This window comes from Miscanthus floridulus, chromosome 5, assembly GCF_019320115.1.
Source record: "Miscanthus floridulus cultivar M001 chromosome 5, ASM1932011v1, whole genome shotgun sequence".
NCBI classification, from domain to species: domain Eukaryota; kingdom Viridiplantae; phylum Streptophyta; class Magnoliopsida; order Poales; family Poaceae; genus Miscanthus; species Miscanthus floridulus.
In genome coordinates, this window is record NC_089584.1 from 92137310 (window position 1) to 92152935 (window position 15626).

Consider the following 15626-nt stretch of genomic DNA (forward strand, 5'->3'; position numbering starts at 1 on the left):
TTGGTGAAGACCAATAGATACCATGTTTGAATTTTATTCTTCACCCATATGAAATGAATACCACTTATGATCAAGTGCACTTTCTTGTTGTGGTTGACTTGCTTTATCTTTTGATCTTTGCTTGCATGAGAGCATTAACTTGAGAATACCACTTGAAATATTATGACTAGCTCTCTTTTGGGTGTTGCTTGCTTTTCTTGATCAACCCTTTTGATTGCTTCAACTAAGCATCTCAAATGTCCCTCGGATCACCACTTCCATGTTAGCCTTCCAAGTACCACACTTGGTTTACCTACTCAAAGGCGGCAAGCCCCTACACTAGGAAGAAGTGACCTCTCTCCAAAAACCATTGTTGACACTTACTTGAAATAACTTGATTGATTGATCCAAGTGATGGACTTAACTTGATGAGTAACCTTGATTCCTTCTTTAAGTCCTTTTCTTTCTTCTTGTTTAAGTTCATTTCTTTCTACCAAATGATTTCCAATAGTCACTAGAACTTAAACTTCAACTTCATCTTGAGTTTGATCTTGATCTTCCAATTTGAGTACCAAATATGTGCAAAATACACTTCCACAATCAAATGGCCTTGTACTCTTTGCTTGTCATGCTTCTAGATCATCTCAAAACCAAACTTAGGTACCTCAAACACTTGTAAACATGTTTCCAACTTGAGGACCTTTCAATCAAAGTGACTCTTGATTAATCCAACATTTGTCACTTTTCTGACAGATTTTGTACCCTTCAAAGAAATAAGCATATTTCCCAAAGTACAAATCCAAAAACCACGAAATTTGGTGGAGATGTTCTTTACTAAGTTATCTAGCAGCTGTAAAAATTTGAGCTTTATTTGACTTCTAGATTGCTGTCATATATCAATTCTTCCACCACTGCTATATGCTGAAAAACTGCTGCACTATAGCTGACAAGAACCACTCCAAAACCGAAGCATTTCTTATCCAATTTTCATGAAATTTTTACAGCATCTTATACCATAAGTCTAGAGCATGTATACCGATTTTCATGCCAATCCAATAAGTTTTCAATATTCAAACATGGCTAAGTTCACAGCTAGCTCAGATTTTGCAATATAGGACAGATTTCAACAATTGAGCTATTCTTCATCAAATATGAATCAAACTTGATACTAACTTGTTTGAATACTTCCATAAGACATATATCCATTCAAACCACTTACTAAAAGTCATCTTATGAACTTATCCAACACAAATCAATCCAAACTTGACTACTAATCAATTATCCATTCAAACATCTCATAGCAAGCAACATTGCATATTTATCCAATTCAATCAACTCATATGCACCCAAATGAAATGCTCAACAAGAGATATACCTTGGTTAACTCATGACCATCCAATTAGTAAGCTTCAACTCAAATATTTGCAAGTCATCAAATAATTCAATAAATCACCACAACTTGAATTTTACACTTGTATGTTGTAGCACATTTGGACTTCACTTAATTTGTCATGGCATTGGGATTGGATGTGCACTAAGCTTTATATCTTGATTCAACATATGATGATCGCTATGAAGACAATTGAATCAAGCCTCCAATGCCAATGGTACCTACACACATTCATCCACTTTTTGATGGTACCCAAACAACTTTGGGTCCTCTCAAGTTAGGAGCAACATGCTTAGGCAATGCCTTAGTATGAGTAGCGGGATGTTTTGCAATAGCAACCATAGAGGTACCATTACCATCCTTTCTAAGCATATCATGATCATCAATTGAAATAGGCTTAGAAATTTTACCTAGGGGACATGAATGTGCCATGTGTCCCCTTTCCCGGCATGAATAGCACTTTCTCTTTGATTGAGCCTTCTCTTCTTTGCTCATGTGGTGCTTCTCATTGCCTTGCCTCTCATGGATTGCTTGAGCCTTCTTCTCAAGCTTGGTAGGACACTTAGAGGCAAAGTGTCCCGTACTTCCACACTTGAAACACTTGATGTGAGCATGATCTTTCTTTTCATCTTCATTCTTGCTCATCATCTAGGCATCTTGGGTTTGCATTGGATGCCTTGCCTTTCCACCCCTTCTTGTTTTCTTCTTCTTGATCATCAAATCATCACCAACATGTTGGTTGATCTTGATTTGCTCTTGGGGTGTCTTCTCTTGCTCAACTTGTGGCTTTGGTTGAGGCTTCACTTGTTGCTTCACCAATTCCTTGGTTGGGCACATCGAGGTAAGATGACCCCAAGTGTCGCACTTGAAGCACTTGACATGCTTTAGCCTCTCTTCTTCTTTCTTCAACTTGAGCTTCTCGATGTTAGGGCAACCATTTGCAAAGTGTCCCGCTTCATGACACCGGTAGCACATGGTGTGAGAGAGCTTTCTTTGATGTAGCTTCTTTATCTTTCTTTCTCTCTTTCTTTCGCCCTTTCTCATCTTCTTTTCGAAGCCAAGGCCACACTTGTCACCATAGTTTCTTTGAGTTTTCAACATATGCTCAAAGGTGACTTGAGAGTTGTAGCACCTCTCTAATTTGTTGCTCAATTTCTTTACTTCATTTTTGAGCTCATTGTTCTCCTTCAAAAGGTTAGTCTCACAAGACATAGAAGTAGAACAAGCATCTATATGTGAAGAGCATGGCATATCTAATAAATCATCACAAGAGGTGGATACATACTTCTTGCCTACATCACAAGGGTTAGCAATAGTATGTGATTGATCAATTGACCCATGTGATGAACTCTCATTGTTTTTAAGTTTCTTTGTGAATACTTTAATGAGAGAAGCATGTTGTTCTAATAATTCTTCATGAGATGCAAGTAGTGTCTCATGATTCAATTTAAGCTCATCAAGTGAAGATTTATATGCATCAAGTAATTTCTTATGATCTTCACAATAGTTCTTTAGAAATGAGTTCTCATTTTCTAATTTTAATGTTTTAGCTCTCTCATTTTCTAAAGACATGGTCATGCTAGCAAGTCTACTAACAAGCTCATCATATGAATCAACATGATCAACCACATCATCATTTGATACCTTGGTGTCACCTTGTGACATGAGACAATGTGGTGTAGTGGATGGGCTTGTAGTAGCATCATCATGGCTTGAGCATGAACCATCATCACCATCAAGTGTGCATGGGGTAGCATCATCACTTGCAACACTTGTGGCATCATCATCAACCTTGTCAAGTGAACTTGTAGTGGATTGATCATCATCATCCTCACTTGACAATGAGGTGGAGCAATCTTCCACAATCACCAAATTGTGGTTATGCTCAACACACTCATGTGTCTCCTTCTTGGGCTCGTCCTCCTTCTTGAATTTTCCATCATCCCATGTGGAGGAATCACCGAAGGTGTCCTTGATGGAGTCCCATATCTCACGAGCGGTCCCCTTGTAGTTTACTTGCTTCATCAAATCAAAATGTAAAGCATCCAATAGAAAACAACAAGCATGTGCATCAAATTCATAGAGGACTCTTTGAGCTTTGGTTAGAGTTCTATGATCCAAGACATGGGAGAGACCACTAGTGACAACCCACCAAAATTTAGGTCCCTTTGCACGAAAATGATCGAGCATATGATTTTTCCAAAGTGCAAAGTTAGTGCCATTAAAAATGTGATTCTCACAACCATCTAGCCCATTAGGCGCCATCCTCTCGGGTCGGTGAAGACCACAAATGAGAGACCGGACTCTGATACCACTTGAAGGGTCGAGATGGCGACTAGAAGGGGGTGAATAGTCTTTTCTAAAACTTAATCGCGTCGGCTAACCGATACAAATGCGGAATTAAAACTATCGGTCTAGCCAAGACTATACCCCACTATATATGTTCACTAGCACCTTGTGAAGATAACAATTATGCAACAAAGGTGCCGGGCTAGTTAGAGCTCTCCTAAACAATTCTAGGAGCAAGGTTACACAAACCTATGCCACTAGTATTTTAAGCAACAAGAGAGCTCCTACACATGCTAGTAAGCAAAAGCACAAAGCTAACAAAGCTCACTAGCAATGCTCAATAACAAGGCAACCAATGCCTAATTAGTAAGCGCAAAAACTTAGCTACACAAACTAAGCAATGTGACTAACAAGGTTACTAAAACCAAATTAGCCACGCAAGGGAGCTACTTCTATGCTACACAAGCAAGAAGGTAATTAGCAAGCTACACAAGCTATCTAATTACAAGAGCAACTACACAAGCTTAATATGTATAAAAGTAATTGCAAGCTTGTGTAACGGGGATGCAAACCAACGGGAAGAATAAGGTTGACACGATGATTTTTCTCCCGAGGTTCACGTGTTTGCCAACACGCTAGTCCCCAATGTGTCGACCGCTCACTTGGTGGTTCGGCGGCTAATTAGCATCACCCGCTAAGCCCGCACGTCGGGCACCGCAAGAACCTACCCCTTGAGTGAGGGTAGCTCAATGACACGCTTTACAAGAGTTGCTCTTCGCGGCTCCCGCGGGGCGAGCACAATGCCCCTCACAAGCACTTCTCCGGAGCGCCGCACAAGCTTCTTGTGCGCTTCGACGGAGACCACCACCAAGCCATCTAGGAGGTGGCAACCTCCAAGAGTAACAAGCACCACCGGCTTGCAACTCGATCACCTAGTGCCACTCGATGCAACCTCATAATGCAATCGCACTAGAATCACTCACTCACACAATCGGATGATCGCTATCAAGTATGTGTGAGATGGAGGGCTCCTAAGCACTCTCAAGCATGGACACAAAGTCCCCCAAGGTGCTCAACACCAGTCATGGCCGAAGGCCACTTCTATTTATAGCCCCAAGGGCTAAACTAGCTGTTACCCCTTCACTGGGCAAAAATCGGGCCGACCGGACGCTCTGGTTGTGTTGACCGGACGCTGGACCTCAGCGTCCGGTCGCCCGCAGACGGCCACGTGTCCCGATTCCAACGGTCACTTGACCTGATCGGACACAGCAGCTTCAACTGACCGGACGCTGAACCCCCAGCGTCCGGTCGTTTCCAGTAAGGTACCGACCTCGACCGGACGCGTCCGGTCACACTTGATCGGACGTAGCCCAGCGTCCGGTCACACTCCAGCCTTTGCGTCACCGTACGTCAGCCTAACCGGACGCACCCTGCCAGCGTCCGGTGCTTTTAGACCCAGCGTCTGGTCAGTTGACCGACGCCAGCGTCTTCGCGATCAACTCGTTTTCACTTCTAACTTCTTCACCCTTGCTCTAATGTGCCAACCACAAGAATTTGCATTCGACGCAATAGAAAATAGGCATTCCATTTTCCCGAAAGCGTCGAATCCCGCTGAGCTTTGTAAATGTGCCAACACCACCAAGTGTACACCACCATGTGTATGTGTGTTAGCTTTTCACAATCATTTCCCAAAGGATGTTAGCCACTCAACTTGCCACGCCACTCGATCCTAGCGACGATGCAAAGTTAGATCACTCGAGTGGCACTAGATGACCGATATGCAAACAAGTTTGCCCCTCTTGATAGTACGGCCATCTATCCTAAACCCGGTCATAAACTTCTCTACTCACCTATGACCGGTGAAATGAAATGCCCTAGGTTATACCTTTGCCTTGCGCATTCCATTCCATCTCCTTCAATGTTGATGCAACACATGCACCAACTCGATCGACAATGATATGATCCACTTCATATCATCACGTGATCATATTGGTTCATCGATCTTGACTTCACTTGCTCTTCACCGTTGCCATCGTCCATCGGCGCCAAGTCTTGCTCAAGCTTCACCGCCACGCGGTCCATCACTCCAAAGCCTTTGACTTGCCCTTCACGCTTGCAAACCGGTCCATCAAGCCAAGTCTTGTCTTGATCTTCTCCACCTTGATCACATGACTCAATGTCATGTCTCATGTGCAATAAGCTCCTTCATCATCACATGTGTGAGCTTTGCAACATCTCCAAGCCATTTTCACCTCCATGGCCTATGTTGCTCATACACATGTACCTATGGACTAATCACCTGTGTATCTCACATAAACACAATTAGTCCACCTAAGTTGTCACTCAATTACCAAAACCAAACAAGGACCTTTCAGGCGGCGATCAGATCTTTGCGCGGCTGACCGGCGAATCGAGGTTGTGGAGCATGAAGGTCTCTGATCCTAGCAGATCTCGTTGACCTGATAGTGCGCTGCTTTAAACATGGCGGTGACCTTGGCGACCTCTGGTGTCTGCGAGATCTAGGTGAGCTCGTTGGCGGCCACTGCTAGATTGGCGCTTGGAGTCTTGTAGACGTCGTGGCCGTCAACACGGACAAACTTGTCGTCGAGGTTGCTCTGGAGTGGCCTTCCTTGTGAGTCAAGCTGCTACTCGGCCCTCGTAAGGGAAGCCTCGTTTGCTCGGCGCTGCGCATGGTTGATGTTTCGGTTCTCGCGAGCGGCGCATTCCTCCTCGGTTTCACTGTTCCGAGGGGGGCTGTCGACGCTTGCGTTGAAGATTGCGCCACCGCAGAAAGGAGAGAGAGGAAGTAGCTCGATGGTGGTTTTGGCGATGGTCTCCATAGAGCCCTGGGACTCGGAGTCCGGATTCATCTTCAGGATGGTTTAGAGGGATGCTCCGGGGCGTCGACCGACGTGCAGCATGTTGACGATTGGTGGAGGCTGGTCGGTGATCTGGTCGGTGGGAGGATGGACATCTCCAGCCTGGTCGGCGAATCTGCCCCTTAGGGCATCTTGGTAGGCGGCGGCGACGTTGGCGAACCCAAAGGGTAGGGCCGTAACCCTTGGAGTCTCCCGAGCAGCCTCCGATAGATCTGGATCGGAGGGTGGTCGGCGCTGAACCAGAGTGTCCAGAGCTGATTCGGCGATGGAGAGGCAATCGACGAGCTTCAGACCAACCCGATCGATTGATGCGATCAGATCGTCGTTGTCGATCTGCCTCCTCTGGTAGCGAGGAAGCGGACGGCGAGTTGTTGATGAAGGTGACCTCGGAGGCGGTTCGGAGATTGGATCTGCAGTCGTAGGTGCTGGGGTGATCGACGCAGAATTGATCTGTACCGGCTCGATGAGCTCTCCGACTCTATCAGCGTCGATGACCCACGAGATGGATCCGACCGTGAAGATATGGCCGGGCTACGGGAGGGACGAAGAGCCTACGGAAAAAGCCATCTTGTTCGATAAGAAAACAGCACGCATACCCCTACCTGACGCGTCAGCTGTCGACAAAATATCATCGGCAGTCCTCCGAGGGGTATCCCATGAAGGTAGATTGATCGACAGAGAGGCGTGTAATCAAGAACAAGAAGGCAACAGAGACACACGAGCTAGACAGGTTCAGGCCTTTAGTATGACGTAATACCCTACTCCTGTGGTCTATTGGTTTATATTGGCTATCGTATGATATTGCGTGAGTTTGGAGGGGGTCCCTGCCCACCTTATATAGTCCGGAGGACAGGGTTACAAGTCGGTTAGATCTGAGAGATAACCGAAAAGTAATAATAGATTACAGGAATCATGGGATCATACGTATCCTAATAGATCTCGTAGCATCTTCAGAATATCTTCCCAGTATCTTGCGGGAGGCGCCGAGCAGAGTCATGCCCCACAAGGCTTCATCTCGTGGGCTGAGCCGCCCCTGGGGGCGCAGCCCATGTGGTCTGCTGTGGGTATCCGGGGTCGTACCACCGACAGTTACTTTGGTTTGGTAGCTTTTCTACGCCTTGGCATCCTACGGTTGTATAATATAAATATTAAAATTGCATGAAACCCTAAGTAATGATGATTCTTAAGTTAAAAAATCCGACTAATATATATACCAAATCGATTTAAAAAAACTAGAAGGGAGTGAGGATACCTTGCTCTTGAAGATCTACGGATCAAATCAAAGTTTTCAAAGTCCAATATGCCGATTTGTGAGGTAGGGCGAAGTGGGGAGAGAAAACCCGAGAGGGAGGAGAAAAAAGAGAAGAAAGGCTCGGGCAGGAAGGTTGGGACACCACCTCAGCGTCATAGATCATGGCGCCGTTCTCGACGCCAATAACCACGGCGTCAAGCTTGGCGCCAAGATCTACGGCGCCAAAGTGCTTGTCAAGTCACCGCCACGTCTACGCCGAGCCTAAGACCTAAGTGCCAAAATCTATGACGCTGAGATTACCAACGATGATGCCGAGCTAAGGACCTAGATTTTAAAATCATACCATCAGGGACATATTTATGAATTTTTTTAAAAGAAAAGGCTAAAAAACAAAAAAAATCGGTAGCTGAAGGGTCTCCTCCGTTCCCATCAGCCAGCGTTCACAAGACATGCATCTGTTCCTTCCCAATTCCATAAACTGCTATTGGTAATTTCATAAACTGGCAGTGGTAGACGAAATGAACGGTCATTTTTGGCCACCGGTCTTCTGTCTACTCCGCTACTACCCCACCCACGAGTTGCAACCCTTTTATTAAACCTGAGCCATCCCTGCGTGTCCAGCGGTGACGACGGTGGCAGTCAGTCGAGCGGCAGCAGTGGTGGTATGCGTCGGTACCCACATCGAGGGACCGTTGATGTGCCAATTTCGCTCTGTGCGACAACACGAGTGCAGTCGTCACGATGATGGCCACCGGCAGCGGCGCCGGGGGCACGCCCTTCCTGCGGACCTCCGCCTCAACCGAGTGTGCAGTGTCTGCAGATCGACCGAGGCGGAAGTTGCTAGCGTGGGCGTACAGTGTCTCCAGGAAGAAGCTAGCTCTGGCTGACAGCGGTTGTGCGGCAGATGCGGACAACCGATATTCAGCCCGTTCTCAATGTTCGCTCGTTGATTTCAACTAGAGTTTATCAGCCAATTAATAGTATTTTTTTCTCATAACAAATCAGTATCAACTGGACTTATCAGTTTATAAACAAACCAGCGAACAACCTAATTGAGACGTAGTGGTGGAAGAAATTTGCAGTCGAGCGGGACCAAGAAGGAAGAGGCAGCGATGACGGAAAAACGAGGTTGGGCTTTCGGGCGTCTACTTCTCTTCTTTCTATATACTATATGAATATATGATCATGAAGCCCGCATAACTGTTGGCAAAGAGTCCAACTTCTCTCTGCCTGTGTCGTCTAAGGTCTAATGCTGCTCACCTTGCCTCACGAAGGGAAGAGAAGGGGATTCGGTCACGGGATGAAGGAGGGGAGCTGCCGCATGCTGCTGTGGATAAGATAGGCACGGTTCAATCATTATTTAAATATATGTAAAGTTTTTTTTGTCTTGCCGTTGGGGAAGGGGACTCAAAATCAGAAAAAAGGGTGATTGAAGTTAGATGTGAAAATCCATTTGTTTTTCCTAATATAAACATTGTGCCATCTAATCTAATTTTTCAAGGCGTGTTCTTTGTGTAGTCATGTGCCACTTGCTAATTGATAAGCTGTACAACAAGACGTTTTTATAGCTTCCACATAAGTAGTTGGTGTTTTTCTCTTTTTGTCATGTATAATCCATTTTCTTTATCAAAACATATTATTCTTTATGTCCTCGTATCTTACATGTTACTGTAAGATTTCCGCAGCAACGCACGGAGTATCATCTATTTTTCATCCTCCCACCGTCTCGCCAGCCTGCTCGCTAATCGCTAGTGTATCAAACTAACTCCGTGGAAACTGGAATAAGGTTGAGAGGAAGCCTAGATACTGAACCCGGAGCTCCAAAACCACGGCCTTCTATCATCGAATGGTGAGTACCTTTGCTTTTCTTTTCTTTCTTTATTTTTCTTTTTTCTTACAAAATTAGCTTCTGTTGCTATCAGCGTGGGATTGCTTTTTTTTTCTTTTTTCTTACAAAATTAGCTTTTGTTGCCATCAGTGGGGTTGCAGTCGCAGTCAGACGCTGATGTCGATATTGGTTTGGTGACGCTGAGGCGTTCCCCAATAAGAGACTTGTTCGGCCTCTTCGACGGCGTGCCCGTCTCCCCGAGCTGATTCGCCATGCCTTCCTCAGCCTCCGCGAGAGGAGGACGAGGGCTCCTCTTGCCGGCGGCTGCGGCGGCGGTTGTGGTGCTACTATTGGATGCAGTGGCGCCAGCGGCGGGTTGCTATCCGCGCGTGTTCAGCTTCGGGGACTCGCTGGCGGACACCGGCAACTACCCGTTCGTCTACGGCAACGACTCTGGCGCGGCCGCGCTCCGGCCACCCTACGGCGAGACCTTCTTCCACCGCGCCACCGGGCGCGCCTCCAATGGACGCCTCGTGGTCGACTTCATCGGTAAGCTACCTACACTAACACTACGGAGCTAGTACCAAACAATCGATCGATCGACCGATTGATCAATTAGACTGCGTGGCAGTGGCAGTACTGATTTGAGATTTGGGATTCATTCACGTGGTCGCAGCGGACACGCTGGGCCTCCCGTTCGTGCGGCCGTATCTCAGCGGACGGAGCGCGGAGGACTTCGCGTGCGGGGCCAACTTCGCCGTGGGCGGCGCCACGGCGCTCAGCCCGGATGAAATCCGTGCAAGGGGTTTCGACAAAATGGGCAATCAAGTGGGCCTCGACATGGAGATGGAGTGGTTTCGCGATCTGCTCGACCTACTCTGCCCTGGCAACCTCGCCGGTATGCATGTCCTGTCTCACCTCCTCGTCTCCGTCCTGTCTCACCTCCTCGTCTCCTCCGGTTCCATGCTTCCCCATTTGACGGGTTCGCACGCCCAAGCAAGCCTTGCCGCTTTGCCGGCGCAAGGGAGCCGAATCGGCCCGCCTGATCTTATCGAAGGAAACGCTTGCTTTCACGGCACCGAGGCAGCCGACAACGGATCCAAACACGTTGACATTTCCAGCTTCTTGCCCAGCCCAGCTAGGCAAGGCGAGCGCTGGCAAGGGATCCAGGCAAAATCGTACTGGTACCCTGGTAGGTGAGGAAAGTACTAGCAAGTTGGAGTAGAAAGCAATTTCTAGAAGATACTGTGCAGTGAACTACCGGGAGTTAAGAGACGGAAGCTGAAAGATGTGTGGTGCAGAGATGGACGCTGAAAGATGTGTGGAACAAGGGTGGGACCATGGGAGTCTAAAGTCTAAACACATGTGGAAGTTCATCTTCGCTACTTGGTTTAGATAAAAAAAAAACATAAAAACTGAAAATTCTGCTTCTAAATCGAATCTGTCATTTTCCATTTATGTTTTGTAGTTATATGTCCCCTACTATATTAAATATATGCTTGGCAGAGCTCCTGCCAGCTCTTTCAAAACAAAAATAAAAAAGGAAATCAATGATTGATAGTATCAGCTCAACCAATACAAATAGCTGGCCAATTCATATCAGTCACTCTATTGGCGATTTCGGCAGAAGACATGCAGAACATTTTGCTGTCATTTTTTTTATTTTTAATTTTATGGCACCCGAACGATCACCAATATTAGTGTTCTTCCAGTAGGCAAGCTTATGGTCAGAATTGTGAAATGAACTGTTAAATCTCTACAAGCACTGACATGCTACAAGACCAGAAATCAACTGTATGCATCTATAACTAGTTGAGCTCATAATTTCACTTGTTTGGAATAGATATAGAATAATTAGTGAGAACGAACTGTTCAAGCAAGTGCTTTTACTTCCTCTTGACATAGCGTGTTGCGGTCAAGAAATCCGTTGCTGTGCTTCAAAACATATTGTATGATCAATCTGACTTGTTCCAAACCATATATCTACAGTCAATTGTTGTGAGCTTGTGAACACTCCAACTAGGGATGAGCAGTTGTCAAAATCCTTTAACCACTTTTGATTTCATATTTTTACCGAAAACGGAAACATGATTGGGAACACTGGCTAGGAAAACGGAAACAGTTATGTCGGGAAATCAGAAACAGGATAATTCGGTCGGGAACCGATAATTCAAATCAGGGACACTAAACTACATGACCATGAGTCCATAACTTCAAGATTTAGGTGTCACAAGCAAATTATATAAGATCATAAGTCCACAAATCATGAGGTATGGTGAGCTTATCAATGCACATTTCCATAGAAAAGTCAACTAGCAATTTCTTTTAATTATCATGATCTACCTTGGGCAAAGAATAATTAGCTGTAAAAAAAGAACATGAAAAGGGAAAGAAATGCAAAGACTGGCCAAACTATCTGCTGTGAACGAACATGGGTCACTATTTTTGGGAGCAAACTCCCAGGATTGTGAATGAACTTGGGCCAAGCCATCTGTGTGAGTTTCCTGCCGCTTGACCTGAAAAAAAAAAGCACTAGCAGCGCAACAGCTAGCACTCTGCAGTATGCAATCTGCAAGGCAAAGCATTCATCCCACCTTGCTATGGGAACAAGAACTGGTGCCCAGGACTCCAGTAAGGTTGATGTTTTGACTGAGCTGATAAATATTAAATTTTAATAATATGGGGTTTGGCGTTTGAGCCTGAAAAACGGGAACTTTCTTGGATAAAAAGCAGGAACTTTCCCCTATATAAAAACAGGAACAGAGAATACGGTCAGGAAAACCTTTCTCCTGATTATCCTGTTTTTTTTCCTGTTTCCATATTTTACTGAAAGTACAGTAAATGACCGGTAAATATGATAAATGGTGTTGGTCGGTACGGGATTTCCCCGTCCTGTTTTTATCCCCAGCTCCAACTGCTATGGAATGCCTTAGTTTTATCAAAACGTGGAATGCAGTAATTTCATCACCTTCTTTTGTATGATGTAATCTCTATATGCTGATTCGGAATCATGTTTGTCGCATAGGTTGCTCAGATATGATGAACCAATCTCTCTTCTTGGTTGGAGAAATCGGGGGCAATGACTACAACTTTCCTCTTCTTTCTAGAGTTCCCTTGGAGAAAATTCGCACCATCACTCCGAGTGTTGTTGCGAAAATTTCTTCTACAATCAGCGTGAGCATTAGTTTTTGTTGTAGGTGTTGTGGCTGCTAACATTGTATATAGATAGCAATTTATAATGAATTGAGTTTGCAGGAATTGATTCGGCTAGGAGCCAAGAATCTTGTGGTTCCAGGAAACCTCCCTATTGGATGTGTCCCGGACTATCTGATGATATTCAAGAGTGATAAGGAAGAGGATTATCAACCACAGACAGGTTGTCTTAGGTGGTTGAACGAGTTCTCACAGTACCACAACAAGGTTCTTGTGGAGGAGCTTAAGAAGCTTCGCAAGCTCCATCCTGGAGTAACCATCATCTATGCGGATTACTTTGGAGCTGCTATGGAGATTTTCCTTTCCCCTGAACAATATGGTAGGCTCAGATATTTTCCTTTATTTTCTACTATGAAATTTAATCTCTACTTATCTGAAGATTGTTTGACAGACTACAATTCATGCCATCAAGCTTTCAGAAACTATTTATTTAGGAAACCAAGGCTAGGTTAAGTAGGCCTTTGGTTACTGTTAGTCACCATGCTTTACTTGTATTTTAGATTCATTTTCGCTGTTGGTACTTCAATTTTGAGCAATGCGTTTGATGCATTTAGCTGACCAGCAAATGGGAGTTTGTTTGATTATGTTTCTTGTGGAGTCCTAATACCAAGTAGTATCAAATTACATATAGTAAGCACATAATTAGCATTGTATAACATCACGCAGAACTGGCAGTTTAGACCACTTAGCATTATTCTTTCCTTCCTTTTTATTGGATGTTCCTATTGCCACAGTAGTATAAATGTATTCTATGAATAGTATAAAAGGGTTAAAAAAACTCTTCTTGGCGATATAGTTAATGTTGCCATAACTGTTTTTTTATGTGCGCCATAACTGTTGTTCAGGGATCGAACATCCCCTAGTGGCTTGCTGCGGTGGAGAAGGACCCTATGGTGTGTCCCCAACTTCAAAATGTGGATTCGGAGAATATAAACTGTGCGATAACCCAGAAAAGTATGGATCATGGGATGGCTTCCATCCATCAGAATCTGCATACAGGGCCATTGCTACGGGCCTGCTACTAGGTTCCTACACAAGTCCGTCAATTGCTTCCACCACCACTTCATGTCCACAGCTTATGGAGCTCGGCTCTTCTGCTGAATACAAACCCCTCTACGACCTGTAATCATTTTGTATATATTTAATTGTATGTACTCCATCGCCCACTTCTATAAGTTCCATTTTGATATCAACAAGCGATACTTTGTAACTTTTAACTAATAACTTGTGAACCTAGCTACTGTATGTTTGTTAGAGTGCACGGTTAGATCTATTCAATCCACTAACCAAAAATGCACAGTAGGGGGACGCCCTTTCCTGTTTCCCTAAAAAAATGCAGAAGTATAAACCACATAGAAGAAAATACACGAGTGAGAACAATACTGAGGCACGATGTTTTTTTTAACGAGGTTTAGTTATTTGCCTATATCCTCAGGGCATTGGTTACATTACGGACGCTCCTTCTAATAAAATAATAGCTACACCGGTATCTAGTTGCCTCGTGGCCTCATCGCCGCTCAAACCAATCGTCGAGTCGTCCCTTGGTTATTGTGAACTTCTAGACTCCTTAGGTAAATGATTTCAATGGTTAATGACAATCTTGCATGTGCGACTAATATGTGTATTTGAAGAAGAAGTAGGTTTCATGGGTGATGGGTCACAATTGACGATGGTGAAGAAGTCCTCAATAGTTGATGTAGAAGCTATTCCAGGACAAACCGACATGTGTGGCTAACGTATGATTTGGAGAATAAGTGTAACATTAGGGCATGTACAGTCCACAGACGGAGGTCGTCTGTAAACGCCTCAAATTTATCGTACAAACAGGTAAAAAGACAAGACATACAACCCATGATCTATTTCGTTGTCTACAGGCTGTTTAATGTTTTGCATGTAGCCAAGATCAATGATAAATTAATTTTTGTATACCATTGTATTGCATGTAGTTTCTTGATTAAACACTAGCCTTGTAAAGGCACGTTCAGGTGTTCTGCAAGTCACGTGCATTCCAACAGTTTCGGATATGGAACAAATAACAGTGATCGGCAAGTCTGAACATATGGATAAAAGTGATCTGCAGGTCTAACATACATAAAAGTGATATTTTCAGAACTGAAATCTCCAAAAACACATTCCCCACCAATTGAAATCACCAACATGGTGAGATCAACTACAGCAGTGAGTGAAGTCACAAATATTCACAAATATTCCGTCCAAATTTTCAGACAAGCTACAACAGCAGCATCCAGTAAATATTCAAGTATTTTTTTGCAAAGGATCACAGCAGCTAGCATCATAGTTCATAGCAGGATGACCCTAACATGCTTAGTAGTTCATAGTTTTCAGAAAATTAGTGCAACGCCGAAACAGAAACCAAGTGAAATGCACAAGTACAGGTACCACTTGTCATCATTCAGTTCACTAGTAGAAAACAAGCAAAACTGCCATTTCACATTCAGACTCACACTATTAGGTAACATTTCACACTGTCATTTCCAGAATCAAACAGATACACTAGTTTTCAGAGAACATATACACTAGTTTTCAGATAACAATAGTAACTGGTGTCCTTTGACAATGACTGAAATTTCAGAAAAGTAGCGGCTTGCAAAATCAGCCACATAATTCGCTTCTCAGTCCTAACCATTTCGTTCTCGTCATCATTCACTAGAACAGGTTGCTGCTAGTATTGGTTGACAACAACTGCTAGTATTGTTTAAGAAAAATAAGATCATTGCTACTACTAGTGTTTAAGCAAAATAAGATCGCTGCTACTTCAGATCACTTCAGATATGT

General features: G+C 44.3%; 1 protein-coding gene across 1 annotated transcript; it reads left to right on the forward strand.

Annotated features, from left to right (window-relative positions):
* Positions 1-9793: 9793 nt before the first annotated feature.
* LOC136450234 (GDSL esterase/lipase At1g28600-like) lies at positions 9794-14086 on the forward strand. Its single transcript, XM_066450603.1, has 5 exons — positions 9794-10166; positions 10294-10515; positions 12643-12791; positions 12873-13149; positions 13676-14086. Exons 1-5 carry the CDS (start codon positions 9890-9892, stop codon positions 13954-13956), a joined length of 1206 nt encoding a protein of 401 aa, XP_066306700.1. The 5' UTR covers positions 9794-9889; the 3' UTR covers positions 13957-14086.
* Positions 14087-15626: the final 1540 nt, after the last annotated feature.

Bases quoted from the DNA above. Each gene is read 5' to 3' on its own strand.
- LOC136450234 (XM_066450603.1), top strand. From the start codon at position 9,890: ATGCCTTCCTCAGCCTCCGCGAGAGGAGGACGAGGGCTCCTCTTGCCG. The intron at 10,516-12,642 runs GTATGCATGTCC...TTTGTCGCATAG, and splicing joins CTGCCCTGGCAACCTCGCCG to GTTGCTCAGATATGATGAAC. The intron at 12,792-12,872 runs GTGAGCATTAGT...TTGAGTTTGCAG, and splicing joins AAATTTCTTCTACAATCAGC to GAATTGATTCGGCTAGGAGC.